This window comes from Colobus angolensis, unplaced genomic scaffold (assembly GCF_000951035.1).
Source record: "Colobus angolensis palliatus isolate OR3802 unplaced genomic scaffold, Cang.pa_1.0 Scaffold55, whole genome shotgun sequence".
NCBI lineage: Eukaryota > Metazoa > Chordata > Mammalia > Primates > Cercopithecidae > Colobus > Colobus angolensis.
The window spans coordinates 5,616,926-5,632,313 of record NW_012119043.1 but is presented as its reverse complement, the minus strand read 5'-3'; the positions used below and the strand labels follow the sequence as shown (position 1 = coordinate 5,632,313).

At 46.6% G+C, this 15,388-nt stretch overlaps 1 protein-coding gene across 1 annotated transcript in view; it reads right to left on the bottom strand.

The window, feature by feature from the left end:
• Window positions 1-12,040: 12,040 nt before the first annotated feature.
• LOC105525700 (chromosome unknown open reading frame, human C16orf72) overlaps window positions 12,041-15,388 on the bottom strand; it is a 31,956-nt gene continuing 28,608 nt past the window's right edge. Inside the window, exon 6 of the mRNA XM_011961430.1 lies at window positions 12,041-15,066. Coding sequence (XP_011816820.1) covers window positions 14,822-15,066 — 245 coding nt within the window. The 3' untranslated portion in view covers window positions 12,041-14,821. The remainder of the gene's footprint in view (window positions 15,067-15,388) is intronic.

The following is a 15,388-nucleotide window of genomic DNA, read 5'->3' as shown; positions in this document are numbered from 1 at the left end:
ATGGAGGCTGAAGTGAGCCCTGACCATTCCATTGCACACCAGCCTAGGTGACAGGGAGCATTGTTGTATCAAAAAAAATTCTGACCGGGCGCGGTGGCTCAAGCCTGTAATCCCAGCACTTTGGGAGGCCGAGACGGGTGGATCACCAGGTCAGGAGATCGAGACCATCCTGGCCTACACAGTGAAACCCCGTCTCTACTAAAAAATACAAAAAACTAGCCGGGCGAGATGGCAGGCGCCTGTAGTCCCAGCTACTCGGGAGGCTGAGGCAGGAGAATGGCGTAAACCCGGGAGGCAGAGCTTGCAGTGAGCCGAGATTGCGCCACTGCACTCCAGCCTGGGCGACAGAGCGAGACTCCGTTTCAAAAAAAAAAAAAAAAAAAAAAATTCTGTGCTTAGTGGCTCACACCTGTATAATCCTAGCCCTCTGGGAGGCTGAAGTGGGCAAATTGCCTGAGCCCAGGAGTTCTAGACAAACCGGGGCAACACAGCAGAACCCCATCTCTACTAAAAACATAAAAAATTAGTCGGGCATGGTGGTGCCTACCTGTAACTCCCAGCTACTCAAGAGGCTGAGGTGGGAGGATCACCTGAGCCTAGGAGGTCGAGGCTGCAGCGAGCCTCAAGATCGGACCATTGCACTCCAACCTGGGTGACACAGTAAGACCCTGGCTCAAAAAAAAAAAAAAAAATTCAAGAGTATACTTCAGGCCAGGCGCCGTGTCTCCCGCCTGTAATTATAGTACTTTAGGAGGCCGAGGCACACAGATCACAAGTTCAGGAGTTCGACACCAGCCTGGCCAATATGGCGAAACCCCATCTCTACTAAAAATACCAAAAAAAAGTAGCCAGGTGTGGTGGCACACGCCTCTAATCCCAACTACTCATGAGGCTGAGGCACGAGAAATGCTTGAACCCAGGAGGTGGAGGTTGCGGTGAGTCGAGATCATGCCACTATACTCCAGCCTGGGCAACAGAGGGAGACGCTATCTCAGAAAAAAAAAAAAAAGTATGCTTTATAAAAGCTTCATAATTTTCCATCTAATGAAACTAATAAGATATGATGAACCAGTCCCTAATAGGGCTTTAGATTATTCCTCACTGTCTTCCACTCCAAGTACCACACTTCTTATTGTTGCATAAGAATCCTCTTTTGGCCAGGAGTGATGGCTCACACCTACAATCCTAGCACTTTGGGAGGCTGAGGTCACCTGAGGTCAGGAGTTACAAAGTGCTACAATCCTAGCACTTTGGGTCACCTGAGGTCAGGAGTTCAAGACCAACCTGGCCAACTTGGAGAAACCCCACCTCTGCTAAAAATACAAAATTAGCCAGGTGTCTTGGCACATGCCTGTAATCCCAGCTACTCAGGAGGCTGAGGCAGGAGAATCACTTGAACCCAGGAGGCAGAGGTTGCAGTGAGCCAAGATTGTGCCATTGCACTCCAGCCTGGGCAATAAAAGCGAGACTCTGTCTCAAAACAAACAAACAAACAAATAAATAAATAAATAAATAAATAATCCTCTTCTAAGGCTGGGCACGGTGGCTCACGCCTGCAATCTCAGCACTTTGGGAGGCCGAGGCGGGTGTATCACCTGAGGTCAGGAGTTCGAGACCAGCCTGGCCAACATGGTGAAACTCCGTCTCTACTAAAAATACAAAAAATCAGCCAGGCGTGAGCACACGCCTGTAATGCCAGCTACCGGGGGAGCTGAGGCAGAATTGCTTGAACCTGGGAGGCAGAGGTTGCGGTGAGCTAAGATTGCGCCACTGCACTCCAGCCTGGGCAACAAAAGCAAAAGTCCATCTCAAAAAAAAAACACAAAAAAACAAAATCCTCTTTTACAAGTGTTACTCCATTGGAATATATGTTTAGCAACAGGATTATAAAACCCAAAATTAGAGCCACTTTTGAAGATCTTAATAGACACAGCCAACTTTTTTCTGTTGTTTTGAGACAGTTTCACTCTGTTGCCCAGGTTGCAATGCAGTGGCGTGATCTCGGCTCCCGACAACCTCTGCCTCCCAGGTTCAAGCAATTCTCCTGCCTCAGCCACCTGAGTAGCTGGGATTACAGGCGTGCCACTGGGCCCAGCTAATTTTTTTTTTTTTAAGTAGAGACAGGGTTTCACCACGTTGGTCAGGCTGGTCTCAAACTCCTGGCCTCAAGTGATCTGCCCACCTTGGCCTCCCAAAGTGCTGGGATTACAGGCGTGAGCCACTGTGTCAGGCCCAGCCAACTTATTTTTCAAAATGTTTTAGCACCTCTTAGCAGCAGCATGTGAGAAGGCACGTCATCTCAGGCTTCCCAACCCCAAGTAATAGCCACTTATCTTTTCGAAGCAGTGTTCAAAACACAGTATCACTTTGTTTTTGCTTTTCCATTTTTGAGACAGAGTACCGCTCTGTCACCCAGGCTAGAGTGCAGTGGCTCAATCTCAGTTCAAGACTCTGTCTCAAAAAAATTAAATTAAAACTTTTTAAAGGCATAATTCAGTGGAAAAAGCATCATCAGGAAACTATTCTCTCTCTCTCTCTCTCTGCTGAGAGAGGAAACCACCACCATTTATCTGGAGTGAACAAAAAGCCAAGTTAAACACATAAAAGTGACCCCACATGTCATTCTCCTGGATCACATGCTCCACGGAAGCAAGGGTTGTGCTCTGACCAGGTAAGGAAACGCTGCACAGGGGAAGAGGGCCTGGACCTTATAGACAGAAACTCCTAAGTATGAGTCCCAGCTGGGCATCCTCAGACAAATCACTCTACCTTTCTGAGCATCAGCAAAACAGGTACAAACACATCCCTTGGGGACGTGCGTGGAAAGCACCCAGGAGCCGGCCAAGGAATGGGGTTGGTTATCAAGACGACTGTGGTGACCGGCCCCTCGCATCCCACTGTGGGCATTTCATGAATTCCTTCAGGATTGGTGGACTTCCTGTTTGTCTCGTCCCCACCCCGCTGCCTGCAGAGAAGCCGGAGCCTGCTTTGCACACAGCCATAGGTTTGTCTTCTGCCAAAGGATAACAGGATTACAGCCACAACCAGGACCCAGGGAGGGTCCTATAGAACAGAGCGCCGAAGGGCAGGCCCAGGGCACCATCAGGACCCACCTGGTAGTCTGGAAACCGGAAGATGTTTGGGGCGGGAGGAGCAGGTTCTAAACCCAGAGAACAAGCACCTGCGAGTACCGTTCACTGACTCCTGAGCATTCCAGCCCAGAACCCCAGATCCAGGAGAGGCGAGGGAGCCCATTTTAGAGATGGGGAAAGTGAGGCCCAGAGAGCTGTTTCCGAAAGAACATGGAATCATACCCGCCCATTTTCCCACGGGAAGCCAAAGCCAGCCCTGTCCACAGATGTGCTTGGTGGGTGAACATGGTCTGTTTTTAAACACATGGGTTTGAGTGTCCTTAAACACATGTGCACTCTGCGAATCGCCGTGGTCTCAGGCTGCCAGCTCTGCTTACTTACCTAATGCTGCCAGCATCTGAGTGTGCCACCCCAAGCAAACAGCATGGATTTTTACAATCAACCTGGGATTTTACCACCCAGTTTGAGACAAAAGGCAGCGGAGGCCCAGAGAGGGCAGCGAGTTAAACAAGGTTAGCAAGTAAATGCCCCGGCACTACAGGTCCTTCTAGGCACAAATGGCTCAGTGAACCAGATTGGACACTCGGAGACAGAGAGGTGGTTCCTCAGGGGAACTGAAAATCCGGGTGGGGAAAAAGTGTCTGGGCTGTGGAATCTGGCAGCAGGCCCCCCTCAGCTCAAATCCTGACTCAAGAAGTTCTGGGCCCATTCATCAGCATCCCATTTCCCACCAGGGACCTCCCAGGACAAGCCCTGCCATGGGAAAACTGTCGCTTTAAGGTTCTGGTGGGCGGGCCCAGCCGTTTCCATGGAGCAGACTCTGAGCTGTTTCTCTTTCAAAAACCAAAGCCCAAACAGGAAGTGAGTCACCACAGGAAAATGCAGGGTTCCTAGCCTTAGGGGGCTCCAGACTGACCTCAGATGTCCCTGTGGGGGTCAGGCCTTTGTGTGTGCATGGCTCTGTGGGAGGGGAAAGATGATTTCAACATTTGCTAACATCACTGAATGGTGTGTGACTGAGGGGAAGGTCTCTAACTCAGCCCAGGTTCATCTGAGTCGACCAGGGTCAAACAAGTTTCATGGGCGTCTTTGGGTCACTGGCCGGGCAAAGCCAGGCCCTCAAAGAGGTTGTTGGCCGGGCACGGTGACTCACACCTGTAATCCCAGCACTTTGGGAGGCCAAGGCAGGTGGATCACCTGAGGTCAGGAGTTCAAGAACAGCCTGGCCAACATGGTGAAGCCCCGTCTCCAATAAAAAATACAAAAATTAGGGCCAGGTGCAGTGGCACACGCCTGTAATCCCAGCCTTTTGGGAGGTCGTGGGTGGATCACCTGAGGTCAGGAGTTCGAGACCAGCCTGGCCAACATGGTGAAACCCCCACCTCTACTAAAAATACAAAAAAAAAATTGGATGGTTGTTGTGGCGTGCGCCTATAATCCCAGCTACTCGGGAGGCTGAAGCAGGAAAATGACTTGAACCCAGGACGCAGAGGTTGCAGTGAACTGAGATCACGCCACTGCACTCCAGCCTGCACAACAGAGACTCTGTCTCAAAAAAAAATTAGCCGGGTGTGGTGGGACACAGCTGTAATCCCACCTGCTTGGAGGGCTGAGACGGGAGAACTGCTTGAGCCCAGGAGGCAGAGATTGCAGTGAGCTGAGATTATGCCAGTGCACTCCAGCCTGAGCGACAGTGAGACTTTGTCTCAAAAAAAAACAAAAAAAAACAGAGGTTGTTGAATGCACACTAAGAGCCAACCAAATGTTTTATGTGCTTGCAGTCCAGTGAGTTAGTTACCTTTGTCACGCCCACCTTCACAGATGAGAAAACTGAGGCTCAGATTAAGTTATCTGCCCAAGTTCCTACCAGCCCACACTCCCCAATCCCCTTCTGAATTTGAACCCAGGCTTGGGCTTGACAGGAAAAGCTCACGAGTACCTTTTGGACAGGACAGAAGCCAGACAGATCTGGGTACCCCCCAAAACCTTTCAGTGCCCCAGTCCTCTCATCTGTAAGTTGGGAATCCCCTCATTCATCTGTGTACTGGTGTCTATTCAGTGCCAGGCCAACAGTGAACGCACACATGCAGACCCTGCCCTCCAGCAATGGCAGACCCCAAACACCAGTAAACCAGCAAGGAAAATCATCACAAGGGAGAAAGAGAAACAAGGCGCCCAGAGACTAACGCAGGAGGGGAGGGTGAAGACAGGCCTGGGAGGACACATGAGATGGGCCAGAGTAAGGGGGATGACCTTGCAAAACAATGGGCAGAAGGATGTCCCGGGAGCAGACGCAAACCACAGTATTTGTCAAACTTGCAGCTGAAGTGAATGTTAACAAGGGAGGCCTCTGGATTAGGTTCCACTGGGCAGACCAGGCCCTGCTAGGTCACACCTCGAAAGGAAGGGAAATCCCAATTGCTGGGTCCACTGAGAGCCCTCGCCCTGCCCAGGCTCAGAAGGCCCAGCTCAGCCACCCGGGGTTTGGAAATAATCCACCCCCTGTTCGAGAGGCTACCCAGTCGGCTCCCCCAGCAGCCTGTGCAAAGACAGCAACTACGCCTCGCAACATGCCGGCTGCCCAGGCTTCAGCAGCTGGCGCAAAGGCCCAGGGAAGACTCCAGAAGCCAAGCCCGGTGAATTGGTTTAAAATGGGATTGCACCGGGCTGCATCGGCATCCCAATCTCAGGTCACAACAGCGTCGCAAGAACAGCGTCGCAAGAGCCCACCTGTTGCTTTGCACGTGGGTTAAGGTTGACAACAGTGTGGAAACAGTTCCTTTGAGGTGGGTCTGTGATGAACCAAGGAACGAGTATCACCTAGGCCGTTCCTGGTGACTGTCCAACAAGCTTCCTGCCGACTTCAGTGAACCCCCTCCTCCTCCAGAGTCCCTCCTCTCACCTGGGAATGGCCTCTTCTCATCTGCGGACGGTTCACAATTGCCTGATTGCTCCACGTCACCCGTGGAGAAATGGAGAGAGAATGCCATCTTGTGGCCACATCGCCAGGACTAAAAATTTATCAAGTGCCAGGTACCCTTCTAAAGTGTTTTACACAATACCTCATTTCATCCTCACAATCTATCCTCTTTATAGATGGGGAAACTGAGGCAGAGTAGCTAAGGAGCTTGCCAAGATGGGCTAGTGACACAGCCTTTCAACCAACAGGCTGCACCTGGAAGCTCAGGGCATAGCTGCCATCACAGCCTGTGAGGGCCCCCCAAGGGCCCGCTGGGTGTCCCCAGGGCACAAGGCAGGGGTCCAATCAGTACCCAGCCTGGGGCCACATATGGGCGCCGTTGGGTCACACAGGCTCATCACGTGAATGGAGATATCAGAACTCGTCCAATGGGAATGGCGTAGGCATTAAGCACTCCTTAGCTTTTTCACTGCAATATGCTTTACATAACCAAAGATGTAGTTCTGCATAGACTGGCAACAAGGCTCCCATCTACTTGAACAGGGAAAGAAGTGGTGTGTGTACGACCCCTTTGGTATATGGTTTTCTGGGAATACAGTATACTCCCCAGACAGGTATTTTGTAACACTGTCATCCGTAGCTCCCGGCCGGGTGAGTAGATTTGGGGTCTGTAGGAATATGGGCAGAAAGCTGCTGCACATCACAGGATTCCACTTAACAGGATGGCTGACGTACTGCGTAAGGACCAAGGGTCTTTTCATTTTCTGCCGCGTCCAACTGCCTTGACCTTGGTCCAGCTTCCCGCGTCGTTTCAAGAGGCTGTGGCGACTCCAGGCTCACCTGCAGGTGACATCTGGGAGCAGGAGACCCTACACAAGACTTCACCTGTACCTTCCTCTACCATTTCCCCCTCCCCCAAGTAGTCCTAACCCCAAGTGTAAACAGAGGTAAACAAGTAGTAGGACTTTAGAATCTTTTTTTCTTTTTCTCTTTTGTATTTTTAGTAGCGATGAGGTTTCGCCATGTTAAACAGGCAGGTCTTGAACTCCTGACCTCAAGTAATCCACCTGCCTCAGCCTCCCAAAGTGCTGGGATTACAAGCATGAGCCACCGCACGTGGCCAGAACCGATTTTTAATTCTTTAATTTGCTTTTTTTTTTTTTGGAGATACCATGTCCTACCCAGACCTTTGGATTCAGCATGTGTGCCCAGGTAGGGAGTCCAGAAATCTGTAATTTAAACCTCCCTCCAGGAGAAAAAGCCCCACCAGCTTCCAGGTTCAGGGAGTTGTCTCCAAGGCACACCTGCTAGGTCATCCCTGGTGAGCCATGACTCACCATGCCCTGGAGTCCATGGGTGCCAACTTCCTCCTGCCAAGCCAAACACCCTAGCCCAGAGGAACGCACTGACTGTGCTGACTTCCCCAAAGCCCAAGGGACTGAGAGTGGGTGGCAGGCAGCCCAAGAGTAGGGGCTGAGTCCTCTGACAGCCCTATCTGTCCTCAGCCACAGGGTTGGCCCCAAGAAGCCCAGTGCCACTAGCCACCCGCCCAGTTAACAAGCAAAGGAGCAAAAGCAACATTCCCCTCTGAGGAATGTGCCAAAGGTTCTCTACTGCTGAAGCATGGAAATTCTCAGTGCCTGGGCCCCACCCCAGAGTCCCATCTAGTTTTTCTGGGGTACAGCATGCCCAGTGGCTGATTCTAACATGCAGGAAGGAGAAGAAACACAAAACTAAAGAGTAAAGAGGAGCAAGGGGGAAGCAGAGGCTGGAGGCCAGTACAGAACCCAGGAGAGAGCCCTCGGACTCTGAGAAGGGAATCTTATCCAGTCATGCCAAGACAAGCACATTTAAACGCTAACAACTGAGTCCTCACTTCGCACCAGGCGTGGTGCTAGGCATCTTCCACACCAGTCTTGAGGCAGGGCCCCAGAAGACAGGCCACCAGTGGGACTGTCGCCTATACCCTACTCACCCCAAAGTCCTTCTCTTAACCACCACCCTAGTTCTCGACAGACCTAAGGCCCAGGAAGGGGAAAAATTGGGAGTTCCTTGTGAAAACCTAGAAAACTTGAAGCTACTTTTTATGAATTCATTCAAGAAATGTCTATACCTACCCTGTGCTGCATGCTGAGGTCCAGAGAACCCAGGTTTTCAAGCTGGCTGTGAAATCAACACAGTTGGTCACATACAGCATCCTTTTCAGTGAAACAGCAAGAAACTATAAAGTGAAGAGAATTCGACACAGAAAGCTAAGAACTGCTCAGACTTGTTTCACCAGTTGTACGTGTGTTCATTCACCAAAGGTGTGGATGGGTAAAAGATCTTGACGGGAGAGATATTTCTTACCACAGATCACAGTCCAGCCTGTCTGAGAAACACTGAGGATGGGCAAGAGGTGAGCCTTCCTGTGCCCAGTGCAATTCTGTACACAAACACAGTTCTATACAACATTCATGTTAGCCTAGGAGGCCCCCAACAGCAAATTAGAACTTCTTGGTAGTTACAAATTTCTACGTACACCTTGAATCAACATGGCCATGGTGATCTTGAGACTTACCATGGGGAGAAGAAATTGGGAGTGATTTAAGCAGGAGCTTAAGCAGGAAAAGTTCCTTTTCCCCAAGGAACTTCAGCCCTGGCACCGCCACTCCTGAGGAAGAGGTATGAATGGTCTGCGAATCCTTCCCTAAAGCTCTAAGTTATAGTGGCACATACCTTGGTGGGTTTATAGTCGGCATTCAGATTATATGAGTCCACAAGCAAATAGTACTCAGTGTTGAGCCCACTTGACCCACAGGGGCCAAAAGCAACCCAATGGTAGCTGGCTGTCCCAGGTACCCCCAAACCCTTCTTCCAGGGTCAGGCTGCAAAACAGCCAGCTGAGCCGTCCTTGTTGCTGAAGCTGGAGAAAACCCCAGGCCTCCTAAAGCTCCCAAATGCAATTCCACTAAGTGATGTGAGCCCTAAACACTTCCAGCAGCAACTCAGAGAACACGCCCGCCAGGCCTAAAAAACAAGCAAATGCTAGAGCCCTCCCCAACAGCGGCAGTGCACAGCAACCACACCAGAACCCCATACTCCCTCTACTTGGGCTAAAGAGGAACAGCTTCCCTGCTTGAGGGTTAAGTACTAGTGAAGCGAGGCAGCCTGTACTTGCTGGCCTGTGGCATCTCCTAGGGCATTCAACTTCAGTTTGAAAAATTAAAATCTCTCACACGTGGACAAGCCCTTTCCCTAAAACTCACCACTTAGTTTGTTACCTATTGAGGATGCAGTGAGCTGTGACAGTGCCACTGTACTCCAGCCTAGGCAACAGAGTAAAACCCTGTCTCAAAGAAAAAAAGGGCAGGCTAATTTTTCTTTTTTTCTTTCGAGACAGAGTCTTGCTCTGTCGCCAGACTGGAGTGCAGTGGTGCAATCTTTGCTCACTGCAATCTCTCCGCCTCCCAAGTTCAAGTGATTCTCCTGCCTCAGCCTCCCGAGTAGCTGGGACTACAGGTGCGTGCCACCACGCCCAGCTAATTTTTGTATTTTTTATAGAGATGGGGTTTCACCATGTTGGCCAGGATGGTCTCGATCTCTTGACCTTGTGATCTGCCCACCTCGACCTCCCAGTGCTGGGATTACAGGCGTGAGCCACCACACCTAGACAAAAAGGGCTAATTTTTCAATGGCATGTTGAGATAAGCTACCAGCCACATTCCAGAGTTCTCCAGGGCTCTGCTGATGGGAGAATTATAAATGGAGATGTAAATGTATCCAACTTCAAGGAACGTAAGTCACTAACATTCACATTTTTAAATTTATTTTTCTATTTTTTCTATTTATTTCACAGATGATAAAACTGAGCCGCGAGAGGCAAACTTACCTAGGTTCCCAGACCTGGTAGTAGAGTCAGCACTCAAACCCACATGATTATCAAACAAAAAGTCTTCCTTCATATGATCAGGTAAAAAGCAGATTAAAACTGAAAGGTCACTTCTGCCGAAGGAAGTGTAAATACCCAACACTGGCTACGGTGTAAGGGAACAGGCACTCTTACTTTCTGATCGAAGTATTGACTGGTACCTTGCAGAAGGTAGTCTGGCAAGACCCATCAATATTTTTTTTTTTTTTTTGAGGTGGAGTCTCGCTCTGTCGCCCGGACTGGAGTGCAGTGGCCGGATCTCAGCTCACTGCAAGCTCCGCCTCCCGGGTTTACGCCATTCTCCTGCCTCAGCCTCCCAAGTAGCTGGGACTACAGGCGCCCGCCACCTCGCCCGGCTAGTTTTTGTATTTTTAGTAGAGACGGGGTTTCACCGCGTTAGCCAGGATGGTCTCGATCTCCTGACCTCGTGATCCGCCCGTCTCGGCCTCCCAAAGTGCTGGGATTACAGGCTTGAGCCACCGCACCCGGCCGACCCATCAATATTTTATAGATGAATTCCTTTGACCCAGATAGTTCATCCGCAGAAATTTGTCATAGAGAAACTTACAAAATAGGCCGGGCACACTGTCTCATGTCTGCAATCCCAGCACTTGGGGAGGGCAAGGCGGGCAGATCACTTAAGGTCAGGAATTCAAGACTAGCCTGGCCAACATGGTGAAATCCTGTCTCTACAAAAAATTAAAAATAAAAAATAAAATTAGCTGGCCGTGGTGGCACACACCTACAGTTCCAGGCAGGAGAATCGCTTGAACCCGGGAGGCAGAGGATGCAGTGAGCTGGGATCACGCCACTGCACTCCAGCAACAGAGACTCCGTCTCAAAAATCAAGAAAAAGAAAAAAATTCACTGCTGCATTACTAATTATAAAAAAAACTGGAACCTGTATCAAGGTTCATCTATACAAGGGAATACTATTCTATCATAAGATTTCACCATATTTGAAACCCCATATCAAACAAAAATACAAAAATTAGCCAGGTGCGGTGGCAGACGCCTGCCAGCTACTTGGGAGGCTGAGGCATGAAAATTGCTTGAACCCAGGAGGCAGAGGTTGCGGTGAGCCAAGATCATGCCGCTGCACTCCAGCCTGGGTGACAGAGTGAAACTCCGTCTCAAAAAAAAAAGATATCACCATATTAATTTTAATGTATAAAAGACTTGTATATACTATAAGCTGCTGTGTGGGTCAATTTTTGCTGTTTAAAATCATTTTTTTAAAGCACTAAATAAAAAGAAAATGAGGGGCCATCGAAAACTTGACTTGCCACATCACAGGCGACTGTCTACTGAACTTCACAAGGAGCCTGCAGGTCCCATTATAGGAAGTAAAACCCTGGATCTCATCCCATCAAACCCAACAGTACAACACATGGTCTGACAGCCAGCCCTGGGTGCTCAGGCCTGCTCTTCTCTTTAAATGCTGCCCCTACTAAAACATCACACACCTCAAATATTCCAAAGGGAGGCTAGAAGCTGGCCTTATATGGGGTAAAGTCATCTGAACTATCAAAGCTGACAACTTTCAAGAAGGGGTAGCAGGTACCATAAACACAACTTTAAACAAGGGGTTCCTCTGGAAGAACTTTTCTAGTCACTTCATTCCAAAAGTCCAGAATGTATCTCTAAAGATTCCCATCCTCACCAAAACTAAATACCTCAGTTATCAATCTAAGGAATGAAATGCCAGGTTATAACATACTATATGAAGTAAAATGCAATGAGATTAATCTGCTAACATAGTTACCACCAGAGGTAGTATCCAGGCCAAAAACTTAATCATTCTGTTCATAATTTTCTAAAATTATGGCCCCATTTCAAAATCATCTCTTGGCGTCTTGCACTGGCCTCTGAGGTTGACTAACCCTCTGGGTCGGATGTTGGCCATCCCTCTCACTATGAAGGAAGTTAGCCAGTTTTCACTGTTGAATGGAAATCTTCAGGCCCAAAGCCACAATTATTCGAGTTTAATGAGTTCCAGTAGCCCTTAGAAAAAAACATTTAGAAAGCTAATTCTTTTTTAGAAGCCTAAACTTCATCTGATTGCATCAAAAAGTTATTCAGATGTGATGATCAAAACAAAACTGCAGACAAGCCCCATGGTTTTGTTGTTTTTATTCATTTTATGATTAAGGTGTGTATCACTACTCCAGTTGGGTAAACCACATTGAAGAATCTGACTGCAGGTCTTTAGATTCAGCCAAATGCTTTCCATTAATTTTGTTGTATAAAATATTAAACATTATAATATTTCAGCCATGCTCAGAACGCTGCAGTCTAAGGATGAACTTCAACCTGCCCAAGCCAAGTTAGGGCAACATGAGCAGAACTAAGGAGCTATGATGTCTAAAAGAATCAGAGTCTGGCTTAAGACGAAGAGAGGTTCTGCTCAAACTAAACTGTTTCGTTTTTAAATCCACCCTTAACTGTTCAAGAAACTGAAAAAGTCAACTTGTTTTTAAAGTACCACAGAGGTATGCAATCTTCCGTGATTTGTTTTGCATCTAAACTAGCACAGGGAAACCATTTCAAAAATCTAGCTGTCAGAAGTAAGTTTTCCTGAGAGAAATCATTACGCGTCTACTGGTGAGCTTCATGTTTATTCTGTGCATGGGGGAACAGGAGACAGCAATGGGACGGAGAAGGGAAAAGTTGCAACTGGGTGACAAATGCATTAGGTGCATTTGAAAGTAAATGCAACGGAAAAAAGTTAACAAATGCTAAAGTTTTGTAAAAGTTTAATGAAGCCAATAAGGCATATAAATTGTGTTCTGGCAGACATTAAGACCTGCTTTCTTTTACCAAAGAAAAATGGCACGTTTTATCAAAATTTGACAATTCAGAGTAAAGGGTACTGAGATTAAGCTTCAGAGCACCAACTTAAACAAAACAACCAAAAAATTGTTATCCAACTTGGAAAGAGGAACGAGAACCAAGGCATAAAGGGGAATTAAATATGTGTTCCTCCATCTCAAAATCCTTCTAGGAACAGGAGCTCTGGCCACTTGTGAGCAACACGTTGCACCACCAAACCCCAATTCCAGAATCTAAATTTACAACGACAGAAAAACAAAGGTAACTCCAAATGCATGTCTTGTATATTCCAAAGGGAAGCTTGAAAGTCTTCATAACACATAGGCTTGTCTGTTTCAGGTAAAATGACAGATTGCTATAATTCTTCCTGCTATTATAGTCAACAAAAAATGATCCACTTTTGCAAAAATTTAGAAATATCTCACTTTCATTACTAGTTTTAGTATGGAATTCACTTTTTTAAATAAGGGCTACATCTATAATGAATACAAGAACTTCAATTCACACATTTCTAACATTCCATTCACATCCCACCCAGTCAATGAATGAATATTTATGGTTAACTTAGCAAAGTTTCTTCACAGAAAGATATTATTAAATGGCTGAAGAAATTGCAAACTTTAACAAAGTGCTGTGAGTAATTACTGGAAAAACCCTTACACTGATTTGCAATGGTCTTTTAAGGATAAAAATAGAAGTAACTGATACTGGACTATAAGTTTGCAAGGAAACATTTTTCACTGTCCTACTTGATATATAATATAATAATATGATAGAATAAATTACAGTACCTGGCAGGCTGACATCAGTTCTTCATCTAAAAAAACACTATCATTCAGTTCAGGATATTAAAAATGAAGATGAAACATGCTCTAAAACATTGTAGCTACAAGAGGTCTTATATTTACTCAAAAGAGGAATCTATTGAGAACTTTTATTTAGGTCTACCTAACAGCTAGAGAATCTCCATGCGATTCCATCTTTTCCAGAATGAGATTCCAAACTGAACTTTTTAGGAGAGGGATTGGAGGAACAGGGAGAGTTGGGTTTTGCTATTTTAAGTTGCAATCACATTATTAGTAAATAAAAGAGAGCTTTATCATCTTCCACCCACTCCAATGGAAACTGCACTAAGCAGGGCCTCCGTGAAAAATGTAAAATGATAGACTAGAAAACCTACCCCACCATCCATCTCCCTCTCCAATACTGAACCAAAAAGGAAGCCCATTCTCAAAGTTCATGACCTGTCTACTTTAGGTCACCTCGAATGCAGTCTACATGTTTACATTTACCATAAGGAAAGCACCCCGCATGGGAAGTAGTGTTTGTCTTAAAACTGAGTACTTTAGGCCTACAGGGTTAATCTGGGGGCAGTTTAATATTAATATTGCTACTTTAGAGCACTAACACACACAAAGTGAATCCAATAAAGCTCTGTGCATTGATTCAATATTAAGTATTAATTGCATGACCATCATAGCACCTCTTCACATCACACAATCACCAGAATTAGAAACTGCTTTGAAAACTAAAAACAGGGCACAGTCCAATAATTAGAATTGCACACTGTTACTATATAGAAACCAGGTGCACGGTACAGTGCAGCTGCAAAAATGGAAGCCAAATCATGTTTTCAGACAATTTTAGGAACCTGGCTACACTGTTGAAGCAAAATACTCAACACAGCAGGAAATGGACCCCCTCCCCCCCGAAAAAAAAGCATTCTATAACCAAATAAACATCTGATATTTCCTTTCCCTTTGAGAATAAATACAGTTAAGGTCACTTTTAGCCTTGGAACGGATATATGTTTGCCTATGATGATCTTGCTAACGACTACACAGCATCTGATGTCCTCTGCTAGGATTATAGTTTTAAGAAAGCCATAATTACAAGAGGCATCTACTATAAATACCTAGAACTTCCTTTTATGGCAACCACTATTGAATTCACTTGTCTTAAACAGTGAACAAGGGAAGATGGCCTCATGTTTCCTTTGCAATTATAGTATATGTTGAGGATCAAGTGGCCTTCAAGCAGCATGGTGGGTGTGAAAATGTTTGCAGTTTAGATCATTCTGTTGCGTTTATGGGTTGGTGAGTCTGTAATGACATCGCCACACTGGGCTGAGGTACGCTTTCTAGTTCCACCATTGTCCAAGTGGAGTGCCATTTCTTCTGATATGAAAGTGTTCAAATCGACATCATGGAGTCCATTTCTCCTTCGACTAGCATTCGATCCACTGCTTACATGTGTAGGAGAGCCTGGGGTACTCGAACGCACGCTTATACTAGCCATTGCACCACTAAGACCTAGGAAGAAGAAAAAAGGTTTTAGAGTTGCTCAATTATTTAACCCTTTTGAAAGCAACCCACTTACTTTCCATGTTGTCACAATGTCAAAGCATGTCTGCCTATTTTCTTTATAAGGGATTACTGGCAAGCAATTAAGTTTTATTCTGGAAAAACATATCATGTGGTCTTGACATGTATCTTATTGGTAATACACCAATATCTACAATATTGGTAACTACCAATTACTGTAAGTTACTATGTGTCAACTACCATGCTAGGTGTACAAATATCTCATGAAATTCTCCCATCTATGAGGTAGGTACTGCACACAATTTACAGA